The sequence below is a fragment of the Branchiostoma lanceolatum genome, chromosome 3, assembly GCF_035083965.1.
Source record: "Branchiostoma lanceolatum isolate klBraLanc5 chromosome 3, klBraLanc5.hap2, whole genome shotgun sequence".
In the NCBI taxonomy this organism is placed as follows: Eukaryota; Metazoa; Chordata; class Leptocardii; order Amphioxiformes; family Branchiostomatidae; genus Branchiostoma; species Branchiostoma lanceolatum.
In genome coordinates, this window is record NC_089724.1 from 10,373,960 (window position 1) to 10,391,073 (window position 17,114).

The 17,114-nt window shown below is 41.2% G+C and overlaps 1 protein-coding gene across 2 annotated transcripts; it reads left to right on the forward strand.

Annotated features, from left to right (window-relative positions):
• Nucleotides 1–2,975: 2,975 nt before the first annotated feature.
• Nucleotides 2,976–14,865, forward strand: LOC136430161 (alpha-N-acetylgalactosamine-specific lectin-like). 2 transcript variants are annotated; one of them, XM_066420496.1, is made up of 6 exons: nt 2,982–3,154; nt 10,440–10,862; nt 11,803–11,823; nt 12,082–12,225; nt 12,802–12,970; nt 13,421–14,865. In XM_066420496.1, the coding sequence occupies exons 1-6, from the start codon at nt 3,103–3,105 to the stop codon at nt 13,656–13,658; spliced, it is 1,047 nt and encodes a 348-aa protein (XP_066276593.1). In that variant the 5' UTR covers nt 2,982–3,102; the 3' UTR covers nt 13,659–14,865. The 2 variants fall into 2 exon arrangements, with proteins under 2 accessions (XP_066276594.1, XP_066276593.1); XM_066420497.1 differs by lacking the exon at nt 10,440–10,862 and having other exon boundaries at nt 2,976–3,154.
• The last annotated feature ends 2,249 nt before the right edge of the window (nt 14,866–17,114 follow it).

A 17,114-nucleotide genomic window follows, 5' to 3' on the forward strand; every position in this document is an offset into this window, starting at 1 on the left:
TGCTGTGTTTGTTTCTTTACTTTTGTTTTGTTTTCTGTTTCTTTAACTTAATTTCTCTCTTTAGATGACTCGCGACGAACAACTATGGAAATACATTGTCAAATTAGTGTTACTTTTGTAAATTGAATATTCCATTGTTCCATTATGTCCTTGACCAGAGAATAATGACGAATTTATATCTTTATAGCAGTAACAAAATGTTGTAGTTACACCCAGGACAGTAACGTGAATAATTTTATGAATGCCTATGCGTGCAGCTTATGTAATATGCAAATCCTTAAACAAAACGTAGAATCACTTCATCTTCCACGATTCCCACTGATTTGCAGACAGTCTTCCCTAAAACTGCGAATCTATCAATTTCCGGAGAATAGCATACGGTCAAGAAAATCTCCGGTGTTCTTAGCTTGGTCAATTACGCCCCCTAGTGACCCGATCACGACAAGGCAGCCCATCGTGCAGGGATTCGTGTTCTTCCAGTCAGACAATTACACTAAAATGTTTAACATTGAGATAATTAGGCATCCTATTACTTAAATCTCGCTCAGATCTCGTCACGACTGGTAAGATTCACTACGTAGCGAGAGATACATGTTTTGGTGAAAGGTTACAGGGGACATGAGGTCATTCTTACCGACTGGAGGCGACAATTTTTGACGAGAACACAGGGTGTCCGAGCGACGTTTGAGGAAACCAACGCCCTGACGTCACCTAGTAGGATTGTGATTTGGTGGGAGCGCAGCTAAAAATGGCGCGAAATTCAAATTGCTCATCAGTGTGATCAATTATTTAGAGTTTTAACAGAACTAACCAGTACGAACTTTCACCCTCAAAAATAATTCAAGGAACTGGAAAAGTTTTGTTAACGGCATTGTAAGTCATGCACATGTTATTTGTAACATACGATTTGACTCAGTTGCTTGACTAAGTAACTTGTGTATTGAGTATCATTATCTGAATGCCTAATTTTTAATCTATCGACGAACTTTCACATTTTATGTGTTTTTGTGATACCACCTGATTTGATCTTAATGGATACCACTCTATTGGTATTAGAACTCCCCAAGCAGAGGTTGATTGGGGAAACTGTGGCTTCTCATATGCCCCATTTTCTTTCCGCGCTCCCGAGGAAAGAAAGAGAAAAGAAAACAAGGCATATGAGTAGAAGGTCACAATTTCCCCCAACAACCTCTGCTTGGAGAGCAATTTATCAGGACTGTAATCATGCAATTTTTGTAATGTTTTGTCTGCCCTTCACCTCCCCAGGGCGATGAAAAGCGGCCTGCAGGCCGATTTGAACTTTTCACGAATAAAGAAACTTTTAAAACAAAGTTTCAAACAAGATAGAACGATCCGTGTAATGGCATCAGACCTGTGGTGCCTAACATGGCAACATCACTGTGTTACTTTGATCTTGGTTTCAATCCACCAGTGGTCCACATTGAAAAATTGTGAAAAAGAATTATTTATTGTGCCTATAATGGTTTGGGACAGAAGGGGTTGTGAAGATATTTGAAGTTGGAGATGTGCACACAAACACATTTTTGTTCACTTTTGACTGCATTATTAGAGACAACTTTAAACCTTCGTGTTAAGCGGTGCCATCCATCAAATCTGTTTACAGAGAGTTTCTTTGACCTTCAACTGTAGATGATTAAATATCTTCATAAACTTGGGTATCAATTACTATTACCAAGCACAGTCAAGCTCTCCAAATGGCCCCAATAGGAGTATCACTCATTATATGTTAGACAAAACCATGAACACAAAAGATTTCGAACCTCGCAGTGAGTAGTAATGTTTGACAGGGACGTTACTCTTGTGGAAATAATCCATGTCAGTCTCGGAAGATTTCATGATAACTCCGTGAACATAATAATGATGGTTGCGTGACTCCACAAGGAAGAGCCGGAGGCATCGGTACCGGTTTGTACCAGGTGTCCCAGACAACCTCTAGTTACCTCATCACATAAAGAGTTACATTTATATATATGTATGTATATGTCAATAATGTGTTGGCTACACAGCATATATAAGTGGCTGTAAAATTGTTTCAACGAGAATTCTCAGTGCAAGGCCGAAGTTATTTGTTTATTCTAAAATTTTCTTGTCCGGGACGAAACCTTGTTCTTACCAAGAATTAATCAAATCGAAAGATATACCTCAAGTCGGACTCAAGTTGCTTTTACTTGTGTGTAAATCCAAGGAGTCTACTTCGAGTCCCAGTGACTTATGCGATGCTCAGGTCAGGGGTCATATGAAAATCAGTGAAGACACAGGACGCAAATCTGGAAATTTGTTTATTACTCTTTATTCTTTATGCTATAATTTTTCGGTATCTGTTTTATGATCTTGTTACTCTCCAAGTAGAGGATGGGTTCCGGCAGGTTTCGACGTGTTTTAGGCGTTTTTGTCGGGCTTTCTACTTTGTCTCTTTTTTTTTGTCTCGCTAACACAACGTTGGCGAGACAAAAGAAAAAAAATGCCAAAGTAAAAAGCCCGACAAAAACGCCTAAAAGCACGTCAAAAACCTGCCGGAACCCATCCTCTACTTGGAGAGTATGATTTTGTGCACTCTGCGGAGTAAGCTGGTCATGATTAAAGGCGAGGTTTACCGTTAAGTGCGGTCGTCACACCGCCGGCTGGGCGTTCCAAGTCGCGGCCCCGTGTGTGTAAACAGACCGTTCTTGAGTCGGACTTCGGCTGAGTGCCCCCCTAGTGTACTTGGAAGCGTGTGTGTAAACCCAGCCTTCTAAACATATGTGGATTTCCTGTTTTGTTCTGAACATCATAAGAAGCGAATTTGCAAACATTGAATCAGATTAGAAAAACCGTAAAACCAGTCAAATGTGTGAGTTAAAACAATGAGTTTGCAAAACTGCCAAAAGAAGACAGACGGCTCCAATGGAATGCCTTAGGGGCTTTATGTGTCATCATCGACAATTGTATGAGACAAAACTGGTTTTGATTCTATTTAAGCATGCAAAGCCACATGTTTATAATGAGATTCAGTCGTAGCCTTGAACATATTTTCATAAGTCGCGTTGTTCTGAGACAGTAAAGACGTTTTGCGGGATCGAGAAAAAGTGAAGATAAGTCATAATGCTGAAGACGTCTGTCTTGGCGTGGGTTGTTCTCCTCGCAGCCCTTGGAGGTAGGGACCGTATGTCAAAAAGTATATATGGTTTAAGTAGAGAATACAACACGGTGTATATCCCGTATCACCTACCAGCCCTCCCGCGGGTCGGATAGCTCGTAAGCCGGAGGGCCGGCTCGGACCCGCGGAGGGCTGGGACCTAGGGCGATGCGAAATGCACCGCGTTGTATCCTTTTCAGGTCATACTTACAATATGATATTTTGTTTTTTTATCGAAAAACACATTCAATGCGAAATGAGAAGTTGAGATACCGTAAAATACAAACAGCTGCAGGTCGGGTACAGTCGTATCGAACGTTATCACTGTCCAGGTATTATTATGGTATTACATGTAACAAATCGACCGTTAACTGGTACCGATAACCTTGCGTTACATAATATAGACAGTATCGAGTCCTATATATACCAAGATCAACAGTGCGGCACAAAGATGTTTTTTTAAACCGCTTAATTGTTTCTAACATTTCTTTTGGCCGATATGGGGCAAGTAGGAAACAGTTTGTCTCTCGGAGGAGATATGCTGAAGTTGTGCTGAAGTTAAATAATCCGTGTATGTGAGTAGAGCACGACAGTGCTTTCGGACGGATCCGAACTTACAGACAGGTCCGGAACAGTCGTATCGAACGTTATCACTTTAAGACTTTTGATTGTTTAGCTGTTTTTAGCAGTGTAGCGTTCAGCAGACCACGTTTACCGAAGATGTGTTTTTGCTTAACAAAAGTTGACACAAGGCTTAGGCTAACCCAGTTCGTGAATTTACTTTGGACGCACATCGGACATTTTACTGCCCTATGTTGACGAAAACGAATCACACTCGACCCTTTGCCTTCAAGCCGTTTGCATAAAAAACTAGCGCTAGTGATAGTAATATAATTAACTAATTTAAGTTCCAAAGATTTATTGTGCTTCCAGATGTACTCGGGCGACACGCTAACAACTTGAAAAGATTGTTGTGCTTTGTTAGAATCTAACAGCCTCCGTGGGTTGCTGGAAAAAGTGTAGGTATTGCCCAAATAATATACCAGAGTAATATGCCATAGTATCTACGTACCCGTACGTCCACAGTCACCATTTGCAACCCGCGCAACTCTTGGAGTGTGGCGAAGACTAGCGCTTTGCTGCTACGTCGAGTTAGAGGCGTCCACCTGATCGAATTGAGCCACCATATGCCACCATATACGCCCGCTAGGCAGCTCATGAGGCCAATTTATAGTACCTATTCAAGAACCATTATATAGTAGTCAAATGGGGACGATTTGGCTTTCCATGGCAGTGCATTGCTCCAATGATTTCTTGCCAAACCTCGTGCCCTCCAGACTTATTAAGTTTTGCCCATCCACAGAAAATCTCATCATGCAAGTTCATCATCCATTATTGAAGTTTTTGCCTAGCAACAAAAAAACGTCTTAACATGCCGGATTCATGTAGTTTTGCCAAGCCACAATAAAATGTTTGAACGTCGAGTATTTAAGTTGACGTCTACATCACATGTAAACATTTGGTGTGCTGTGTTGTCTTTTCAGTCATACCTTTACCTCTTGCATCATATTTGAATGATAAAATCAAAGGGAAAACAGATTCAATTTTGGTTGCTGCACGGTCGCTCAGTGTGTGTCTTAAGTTATATATATATATGTTCAAGTTGTTTTTTCTGTATTGTCTGTCATGTTAACTGTTTGCAATAAGTATCTTTTATCATTCTACGTTATGATAGAAACGTAAATCAAAGATCACTTTTGGACCACTGACAATAAAAATTCGATGGAATTTAATTTGAATGGAAGCAAGTATTTGTAGCTATTCGTCAATTTGTATTACCTATGAGCAAAACTATGATTTGACCACAAAATTCCCAGAAATTCAAGATACACCACTGCAAGAATAAAATTTGTTTGCACTTAAGTTAAAGCCCCTGTCACACTTGTACGTATGTACAAGTCCGCATGATCATGAGTTGCGTATTGTTTTTGTTTAGGTTAAGTTTGCAGCCGAAGTAGTCATTTCTTTGGTTCGATAAGCAGGCTACACAACGGTAGGTCAAATTGAAAAACAACTTCTTCCCCTCAAACTTTACTTAAACCAAAGAAATGTTTATGCGCAACTCGTTCGCACTTGAATATACGCACAAGTGTGACAGGGCCCGAAGACCATTCAATCCTCGTAAAGCGCTCGCTGCGGCCCTTAAATCCAAACTTGGGCGCTCTCACGGCGCTCACCGCGCACTCATGGGCTCTCACGGCGCTCACCGCGGTCGCTGCGCGCTCTCACGGCGCTCTTTTTTTGATCGCCATCCTCGGCGCTCTCACGGCGACTGTTTTGGACATGTTCAAAACCATCGCCGAGGTGACGGTGCGCATGGCGCGCATGGCGCTCTCGCCGCGCTCCCTCCGCGCTCCCACGGCGCTCTCGCCGCGCTCTCGGCGCTCTCACGGCGCTCTCGCCAAATTGAAGTCGCCGTGAGAGCGCGGCGAGAGCGCCGTCCCAGTGTAATGGGGGGCCTTAGTGACAATACTTGATTTAGAAAAGTGTAATTTCCAACCCGTGTGTATTCAATAACATGACCTCTCCATTCCCACATTCTTCACCCCCCTCCCCCCATAACATACTTCAGGGCGTAGGGTACGTGGTAAGACAACTGACGTGTCACTAGGAACCCTTTGAAATTCGTTGATGTGTTCATTTATGATGACAAATGTCAGATGACGTGCTAGTAATTATGTGTCATTTTGTTTCCATTGTTCAAAAGAGCGAGCGTAGGAGCCCAAAGTTCAGAATGTGATCAACGTGACCCGCTGGTAAATTCACTATTCACTCTATTTGGCAAATTTCTGCTATTTTTCCAGTCATCCGTGGGGCCTGGTAGAGACTAGTATGTGCCATGCATATAGTTGATGTATTTGGTGAACTTTCAAATCACCTCCCTATTGTTTTATCGGATCGGATATGTCGATGATAAAATCGGTCTGCGGTGAGACAATACTTTTTGTAAAAAGGGCAGCTACTTAGAATGGCCGCCTGTAACATTATATGAACCATGTTTTAGGCGTTAACAGGTTACAAGGGTCGCATGTCTAATCAAGTGATATTCAAAACGACCTTTTGTAAGATGCACATCTGCGCATGATAGCGTATTTGCACGTCATACGGCATTCATCTTCATTATGTGTGCATGATATGAAGAAAACAACAACAATAGGGCCATAGTGTGAATCGCGGAACAAAACATTCTATGGCAACGCTGACTATCATCATGGATCCTGAGACCCGGTGATATTCAGCCTACGATATATCTACGATGTAATTCTTTATCATTGCAATAGTGCCGTAGTGTGCGCAGTATTTAACACATAAAGCCGTGGTCGCATACGCCATATGTCATCGTGTGATATCGATAGATTTACACCTCTTTTCCACTAGGCTTTCCACGCTGCGATCGCTGAGATTTGACAGATCGCTCTACGAATTTCATTGATAGAGAATGTCATCCTTGTCGCCGAGACTGAGAGGGCTGTTTGTGATGCATGGTTTCTCTTTCGATGTATTTGTTTAGAGAGAACGTAAAAGAAAGCGTTGTTCCAAAGCGCGCAAACGAGCCCGAGGTTCAGAATATGACCCACATGACCCGTTTGAAAATTATAGTCATTACCTGCAAACACCGGTACCGAGACACTCATCCATCCATTTAGGCTCTTGGCAAATGTACAAAAAAAAAAAACGGGTCTGTTTCATGTATTATTCCTGTTTAGGTGCCATGCATATAGTGAACGTACTTTGGTGAGTTTTCAAATCTTCCCTCTATTGTTTGAAGACCGGACATGACGATGGTGAAACCGGTGTGTGGTGAGATAAAACTTTTTGTTCCTCTTCGAATGGCTGCACATGTTTTAGGCGTTAACAGGTCACAAGGGTCGCATGTCTAATTAAAGGAGCATTTCACTCCAGAAGCGGGTATCATAATTGATCAGATACTAAATTGTTATGCTGTGCTTGAATCCAGTTTGCTCTGCAGATCTGTCAAATGTACCATAAGTTGAAGCCTGAACGCAGGGCGAACATTATAGCGAGCGATCAAGTTCTTGAATTCCCTTTCCAACAATACCAGAGTTCAATGTTGCTTACAAAAGTACCGAAATCTCTGTACCCCATAATGGCGAGTTATTATGCTCCGAAGTATAACATGCTATGGATGTGGTTTTTAAAGATTTGATTTTGCAAGGCTCAGTTGGGAAAAAGTGATGAATCGGCTATGAAAATTAACCATCCGCATGAAGCAGGCGACATCTACTAGGTTCCAGCTGTAAAGTAATCTCCCGAGAAGAAGAAATAACGCAAAGATATCTCCTGATAATCTCATTTCAGGCCAATCGAATATTGTTTGGTATGAGGAAACGTTTGGAAGATAGTTGCTGTAAAAGGAATATCTTTAATTGTTATTATACCAATCTACCTTGCCCTTTGTCACATGGCATTGTATACGCATACACTGTTTACATCTTGTGTAATCCCAAATTAAAACCTCAGCATAATTCATCATCTCCGAATTACGTAGATGTTTGATCGTATTAACTTTGCATGTGTGTGCGTGCAAATTTTGCCTTACATGGTACAATTACGTCTAATAAGGCCCCCATTCCACTCGGACGGCGCTCTCACCGCGCTCTCACGGCGACCTCAATTTGGCCAGAGCGCCGTGAGAGCGGCGAGAGCGCCGTGGGACCGCGGAGGGAGCGCGGCGAGAGCGCCATGCGCGCCGTCACCTCGGCGATGGTTTTGAACATGTCCAAAACAGTCGCCGTGAGAGCACCGAGGATGGCGATAAAAAAAATAGCGCCGTGAGAGCGCCGAGAGAGCGCGCAGCGAGCGCGGTGAGCGCCGGGAGAGCGCGGTGAGCGCCGTGAGAGCGCCCAAGGTGGGATCAAAGGGCCGCAGCGAGCGCTCAAGGATCGCAGCGAGCGCTCTATGAGGATCGAATTTGAACCACTGACAATAAAACTTGGAGGGAATTTAATTTGAGTGGAAGCAAGTACTTATAGTTATTCGTCAATTTGTATTACCTTACTATGATTTGACCACAAAATTCCCAGAAATTCAAGATACACCACTTCAAGAATGAAATTTGTTTGAACTACAGTTAAGATCATTCGATCCTCATAGAGCGCTCGCTGCGATCCTTGAGCGCTCGCTGCGGCCCTTTGATCCCACCTTGGGCGCTCTCACGGCGCTCACCGCGCTCTCACGGCGCTCACCGCGCTCGCTCCGCGCTCTCTCGGCGCTCTCTCGGCGCTCGTTTTTTGATCGCCATCCTCGGCGCTCTCACGGCGAAGGTTTTCAGCATGTTCAAAACTATCGCCGAGGTTATACCCCCATTCCACTTGGACGGCGCTCTCACCGCGCTCTCACGGCGACCTCAATTTGGCCAGATCGCCGTGAGAGAGCGGAGAGCGCTGTGGGAGCGCGGCGAGAGCGCGGTGAGAGAGCCATGCGCGCCGTCACCTCGGCGACTGTTTTGAACATGTCCAAAACAGTCGCCGTGAGCGCGCCGAGGATGGCGATGGGATCAAAGGACCGCAGCAAAGGATCGAAGGGCCACAGCGAGCGCTCTACGATGATTGAATAGTCTTATCTGTAGTTCAAACAAATTTCTTTCTTGAAGTGGTGTATCTTGAATTTCTGGGAATTTTGTGGTCAAATCATAGTTTTGCTCGTGGGTAATACAAATTGACGAATAACTACAAGTACTTGCTTCCATTCAAATTAAATTTCCTCCAAGTTTTATTGTCAATGGTTCAAAATTTGTTTCAAATTTCTGTAATTTACGTTTCTATTATAACGTAGAATGATAAAATATATCTATTGCAAACAGTTTATATGACAGACAACACAGAAAAAACAAGTTGAACATACATATATTACTTAAGACACACACTGAGCAACCGTGCAGCGACCAAAATTTACCAGAAAATGAGACAATAGGCTTCTTTGTGGCATGTCGTTAAGTTATCAGAGAACGTGTTGCTTCCACATAGTGTAAAGGTCAAGATGTTTTTTTTCAGTATGCGAGTAGCCATGCGGAGTACGCTGGTACTGTCAGTCTTTTGTTCCTTACGGTATTTATCTGACACCACCCTGCTTAAGAGGGAAAAATACGAAAAAAATGGGCGGACATTTTGTCCCAATGCCCTGCTGTGAAATTTGCTACCTTTGATTTATTTTAAACAAGTATAGTATGATTTGCCAGTCCCTATGTCCCAAGAAATCAGAACAACTTGGCGACTTACGTCTGGTGAACACGCCTTTTGACGACAGTATGTAACTTCCGTTACCGTTTTTCCACGATTCCCTCTCCGTTCCAAATGCTTTACTGCTCCGAAGCAGTATTAGTTTGCATCGTTGAATATGTTACAGATGTTGTAAGAGGTATATAATTCGAATCAACGGAGGATGGAGCTTTTTGCAAGAACTATCAGATTCCGTCGATGGTAAATTGCTTTAACAAGTCGAAATGCAAAAACAATTCCAGACATTCTTATTGCTAAATGAAACAGTTATAATCGTCAACACGGCACTGAATTTGACAGAAGTATTAACAGAGATACTGACTCCTCAACTATAGGTTTTGAAGGCGATGTCATGACATGAAAGCTCCAAAATCGATATTAACTGATGTTCAAGATTTTTGTCGCAAAAATCTTGGTTAACTCCAAGGACATGTACATCTAATCAAAGCTCAGAAATTTTCGGTAACTTCCCGTGATAAATTAACTGTCATATTTTGGGGATCATAAGAAGAGATGTTTACCTAAAAAATGAGGTAGGTGTGCTTGGAAAACGAGCTGATCAATTTTTCGAACCTAAAAATCGCTATTTTGCACACTTCATTGAGAACGAGCGATTACATCTGTATGATGATAAATGTCTATATAGATAACATGCCAATTTCTGAACTTCTTACAGTTCCTCTTTTATAGGATGGAGTAAATTGTGATATTAGAGCCATTTAGTTCATAGCCGAATATGTGATGTGTTGATTAAAGGTTTTTGTCGATTATTTTCCCATTAATTAGAAAAAACGAAAAAAGAAACTTGACAGTTATTTTAAAAAACGAAAAAACGAAACTTGACAGTTAGTTTTAAAAACGTTAATGACTAAGATGTCTGCTAAGTTTCGGTTCTCTTGATTTATGGGAGAATAGTATACAGAAACCTTTAATCCACCCAACGCATATTCAGACCATCAATTATGTCACAGAACAGAACCTTACCAATGCTTTGAAATGATTAGTTTCAGGCAAATACAGCACTGAATTAACAACACCGAAAAGGCCAACCACGCAAGTCACGACCCTTCCGACGACAATAAAAGCAACTACAGTACAACCAATATATGCGGAAATTCAAACCACGCAAGTCACCACCATTCCGACGACAATAAAAACCACGCATGTCACCACCATTCCGACGACGAGAAGCGTAACTACACCAATACAGACGCTGCCTCAACTGACCACACAAGTCACCACCATTTCGACGACAATAAAAACCACGCAAGTCACCACCATTCCGACGACGAGAAGCGTAGCTACACCAATACATACGGGGCCTCAACTGACCACACAAGTCACCACCATTCCGACGTCGAGAAGCGTAACTACACCAATATTTACCACACGAGTCACCACCGTTCGACCAACGACAATAGAAACAAGTAATTTTGTCTCATTTCATTGTTTTCGGTAACTAGAAAGGCAACGTTGAAAGCTATTTCACTCCAACTTTTTCCAATGCGAAAATTGACTAGTCAAAAATAAGCCCTGTACAAAAATGGAAGGTTTATGAATTTCTTCTGCCCAAAAAGTGCACTATTACAAAGTCCTCCGAGTCCAAAATGGAGTTTTCCCAATTTGATCCCCATGCATAATGGCATCTCCCAGCGATACCTCCATGTAAATTTTAACCAGTCCAAAATTACCACGGCCCAAACAAGAAATATTCTAAAATCACCCCAGTCGATGAGAAAGTTTTTCCCAATTTGACCCCCAATTCAAGAATGGACTCTTCCAAAATGCACATTTTCGGTCTAAAAATAACCCAAAATCACACAAATAACTATTTCAAAATCATTCTAAAGGTACATATGAAATAAAACGAGAACAATCCGGGCCCATTTCAGGTCATTTGGCAAAAATATTACATGGATGAATTTTTGACAGTAAAAGAAGAAGGACAAAAATAATCAGGAGAACCTATGTTTCACTCCTATACCTACGGTATGGAGTCAAATGGAAACTATATAATTTGCACCTAATTTGTCTAAAACTGTCTTCTCTATGTAACTTGCATACGTCTCAAATATCAAATCCATTTCCAACAAGTTTGTGCAGTCTTTGCTTCCTGAGAAATGCAAAGAAGTACCCCATTGATTTACATAAATTCAGAATTCCTTCATCAACTATGTCCAAATTCATCATGTCCATATTTGTGACATGTGCAACCAAGGTAAAAATGAATAGCACCATTGATATACATGAAGGTAATGTGAAAATCATTTTCATAGAAGCTTCAAATCAAAGCTCGGAATATTTCATGCGGGTGTAAGGCCGCCGAACCAGTTTGAATTTCTTATTCTATCTTTTATTTTCCTTTAGGTACCACCCCTTGTCAACCAGGTAAGACACGCTATATATCATATTTATGAATATATATCACCACGTAGTTGGTGATATTATACCCTGCGATGTCATTGATATTTATTCGTATATTCATTATATGTAATTGACTAGGCATGTCTTCGTTTCTAGATAAATGGAGTCGGGCTTAGATGATAGATTTCCAAGTGATCATTAATTTTGACAAGTTTCTAAAGCAGACTGTTATTGCTAAGTGCTCATTACGTTTATAACCCAACACGTTTTACAAATTTCCAGGTCAGATCTGCGAAGACTTCGACGAGTGCGCGGCAGGCACAGACGATTGTGGACAAAACACTGTGTGTGTGAACGATTTTGGAGGATTTCACTGTGAATGCAAGCCTGGCTATTACCCCAATCCTGATGGCAAGTCCTGCCGAGGTAAGATAAAACAGTGTAAAACATATCATAAAACATTTTTTTTTTAACTGAAAGCTTATGAAGTACCTATGACAAATGTCCTTTGTTGTCGATGACATCAAGTGTGTTTGAGGCTTCGCCATGGCATTCAGAATGTTCAACTAAAAGAATAGTAGTAATAACTTGATTTCTTAACATCCTAATTGCTTTTATTACCTTTACCAGAAGATTGTGTTTTGAGTTGGCGTACGTATTAGTGTCGGTGAACACGGTATAACTAAAGGATAAAAAAATGTATTGTGGATTGTGCTAATATTTTGGTATGTAAGTTAATCTTGATGAGGCCTCCAATTGATTCGACCCGGGCCCCTAGTGGTTTGTTATGGTACTGTGGTGGAACTTCTGGGACTTGTTTGTATATCTTTTTCTCTAACCTATAAAATGGCTACGGGTGTTATGATATCGAGGCTGGATCTGAAACAGACCAGTGTGTTTTTCAGGTAAAATGCTCATATTCATGATAAATTTACAGTAAGTAAAAAAAAGTGAAAAGCGAAACTCAATAATCAATTTTAATCTTATGATGTCTGTCTCCAGATTGTCCCAGTGGGTACAGGAGGTACAGGGATGACTGCTACCGCTTCTGGGGCGGGAAAAACGCTAAGACCTACAGCGGTGCCAGACAGGTCTGCCAGGAGAACGGAGGAGACATCTACATGTGGAAGAGTGCTGCTGCTGTCGCTAGACTCAAGAGGAAACTAGTCAGGTTAGAAACACTTATCTGTTGTTTAGTGACCCAACTGTTTGAAAAATAGAATTCCATGTTTCAAAAGAAAGAATGGCCAATCATAGAAAATAATTCCATAGGAAATTCATTAATGCTATTAGCTTTTGATTTTGTAGGAATCTATCATACATGATAATATACATGTATCTATATACATAGATCTTGTAGGTGATGGGCTTAGCAACAGGAAAGGAATTGAACTTATGATACACTATTGTGATTTAGGTAGAGACACAATCGACAGCATGTAAGCGAATTAGCTGGTAATTTAGGCCTTTGGGTGGTAAAATGCGATCCCTTCAACGCGCTATTGTAAGAACGGGTGATGCTCTCTCTAACTTAACTGTAAACAGGAAAGTTTTATTACACCTCGAGCTCCTTGCTGTCAACAAGTATACAAAGGTAAAACTTGTTCCATGTCCATTTCAGCAATGATGCCCCAAGTGTGTGGATAGGCCTGAGTGATGAGAACCCTGAGGGAACCTGGATCTGGGCTGACGGGATGGTTTTGGGCGGAAGCGACTTCATCAACTGGTCTCCCGACCCGCCGCACAACACGGATAGGAAGGACTGCGCCGTCGCACGGAAGGTCCACCGGTACCGCTGGAAGGCCGTGCCCTGCAGCTACAGGAGGGCCTTCATCTGTCACTCTCTACGGGCTCCGTAAGAATGGCGCGTCGATACCATTACCTCTGAGAAAGAGGTAGTATGTTTTACAGTCTTCGTGTATGCAAACATGAATGAATATGTTTTCAATTGATATCTATTCTTTTTTTTCTATAGGTTTCCTTGTAGCTATACTTTTGGATAAAAGATTTAGTTTTGAAACAGACCTGGATTGAGATTCAGAACAGTGGATTTTTGTACGATCTTGTGTTCGGATCGGATGTTGCCTTCGGCTACAATTAAGGCATTTAGGAAACCTGATCCCTTGATATAGTTTTCACTTTTTTCATTTCATTGACGGTTTTTGTTTTGGTGTTTAGGCATCAAGGAGTAATAACGACTGTAACTGTACACCACAAAGAAGTAAATATGATAGCCAAGTGAACACTGTATTCTACACCGGCATAGTTTTCACTCTTAGACTGCCTTTTGTTCTTTATTAAATTACCATCTCATCTAGGTACAACCTCTACATTATCCTTTGTCTTTGAAATTTTCTTTATCTCAAAGACATTGTTGCCCAGGTATAAGGTGATGACAGCTCATCTCCAAGCAGATATGTAGTTTTGTCCCTTCCTCTTCTTTCTCCTTTCTTTTCTCCCCTCTCCCTTTTTCCCCGTGAGTTCTTTGTTATCTTCTCCTCCTCCTTCTTCTTAACTCTTACTCTTATCTTCTCACTGTGTGTTTAAAAGATCCTACTTCTGCTTCGAGATCAATAGTAGTCAGCTTGTCTGTTCTGTCCTTTCGATTACTCAGATATTGACTTATTCACTGCATTGTATTGTTTTAATGGTGCACAAATATAGAAGATAATCATATTGCAATAGTGCAATAGTGCAAAATATCTTGCGATACTAGTGAGCATTCAGTTGTTGTATAGATTTGGTATGAGATCAGAAGCATAATATTTATGCGTAGAGATAATCCTAGATCTAAGATTAAAAGTAAAGTAAAGTTGTTGTTGTTCCATAATAGCTTAGTACATAATCTGCATATTAGATTGCTAGGTGAAAGATTAGTATCATCATATTGCAGCAATAAGTAGTTCTAGTTATACATTTTGTGGTAAAACTTGCACAGTTAGTACAAGCATCACATTTTAGATATAACTAGTTCCAGACTCGAAGTACATTTACTGCTTTGCACTGCTTCCTCAAATCTATTGGAGATTTTATTTCTGGTATCTGCAATAAATCCTTAAAAAATTACGAATGCTGTGTCTGTCTCTCTTTTTGAGATATTCAGTTTTATTTTGTTGTTTTTTTTTTTGTCTTTTTACTTGGCTACGTGGCCTCCTGATGAACATTTCTGGTAAAATGAGTGTTACTTTTGTGAAATATTCCATTGTTCCATGACATCAATGGCGCCAGAGAATGACGCCTTGAAGTTCAAATTCCTTTTGTGTTGGCGAAATCAACACTTCGTGTGAATATAGGGTGGGGCAGAATCGCAGGGTTCTTATTGTTGAGTAATATTAAGGAGGTTAAAGACACTTGGTAATGACGTATTTAAGTTGATCATGATTTGAGTCTATTATACATATATATATATATATATATGTTATAGTAACTGTTACACTTTTTTCATATTAGGGCCCTGTCACACTTGTGCGTATATTGAAGTGCGCATGAACAATTCTTTGGTTTAAGTAAAGTTTGCAGCCGAATAAGTGATTTCTTGGGTTCGATCACTAGGCAGCACAACGGTGGGTCAAAGTAGAAATAACGTTTTCCCCACAAACCTTACTTAAACCCAAAAAATGTTAATGCGCAACTCACGCGCACTTGAATATACCTACAAGTGTGACAGGGCCCTAAGAAGACATGTGCTGCCATTGCTGCGTACTCTGTTTGAAAAGACCAGAACAGTTGTCCACGCTTTCTGACAGGCTTTCTCGCACTGAATGTTTCTTCTGGTTTTCAGTTGCTACACGTTATGCTCAAAAGTTGCGAAAAAATTGTTCCGAAAGTTATCTATTCGGGTAAAAAATTACTTATACGTGTCGAGGTGGGGTAGGAATGGGGTGGGGTAATTGGTTAGGTAGGTAATGGACGTGACCAGATTATCAGTCACTGTCAGTGCATTTGTGATATCAATTTGGTTGAACGTTGTCGCACAAAATTAGTGTCTTTTACAAGAGCGCACGTCAGGATACCATATTGCCATTGTGCAATTAGACCGTATTTCCTTCAAATACGTTGGAGTGGAGTTAGGAGAACTTCAATGTATGTGATGTAACTCACATCATTATTTCTAAATACACGAAAATAGACATCTCCACCATAAAAGGTCTACATTCATACGCAAGTTGTGGTGTTGTTTATCGGGCTCGAATGTGGCCTCCCATGTCAGATGTGACGTGAAAGTTCGTAGTTCAATAGTGCTACGTATCATAAGTTAACAAACAGGTTAGACTCCATTTGATACAGATGTCATTGCGTGTGACGTCACGCCAGTCTAGACTTGGTCTTTATCACTCATGCGTTTAATGCAAAGAACTGAATTAAGGTGCTTGTCAAGTCATCTCCAAGATGCTAAAAATCCTCAGCTTTGATGCAAGCTAAGAGTTCAGTCGCTAAGTGCGTGAGTTTTGACTCAGAATTTAGAGTAGGGCGTAGAGAGGCTGACTGAATTTAGCGTCATATGTAGCTCCGGAATTTAGCGTCGAGCGTTCTCGATTTAAAATGGCGCGAAATTCAAATTGCTCATCAGTGTGATCAATCATTTGTAGTTCTAAAGTTCTGTCGTATATTTAATCTGTATATTTTACGTAAAGGATAGATGACCGCTTGATTTCTACGCAATACTTAGGACCAACCTGTAATTTACATACCGAGACAGCATACGATGTAATGGAGTGCATATTTGACCTCCTAACCAGCTAGTGTACAACTTGCTCCGGGGTACATACCGAAGCAGCGCCCATTTGTTCTGACAAACCTTTGTTCTTCGTTTATCTCAAACTACTCCCACTTTAATCCTAAGATGATTCGTATCTCTACAATTTTTCTTATTGTGAAAGACACGTCAGTAACACCCCCAACTTGACGTGCAAATGGGACCATGGAACATTCTTGAAACTAGTTTCAGCTCAGTTTCGCGACAAGTTGGGGCACAAAGCTACAATTAAGGTAGATAAAGTTATTTATTAATGCACAGGGCTCGGTCAACCTTGCCCCATCGCTCTAGGTTAGCCGCAATCTTCTGGGTTGGGCCAATTGTGCCGCATTCCTCGGGGTTGGGCGTCATGCTACCCCAACGACTGCTGAATAGGACTGGTGGGGTGAGGTGAGGTGAGGGCCGATCTTGTCCTGGGTTGGGCCATCTTGTTCTCGGTTGGGCCGATTTTGCATGCGCATGCGTGTTTTGTTATCAAACTCCATGTTTTATCACAACATGTCTTGGCTGTAATTAGTCAATCGAATACGTCCATTCCGTGATGTATTGTGTGCCAACC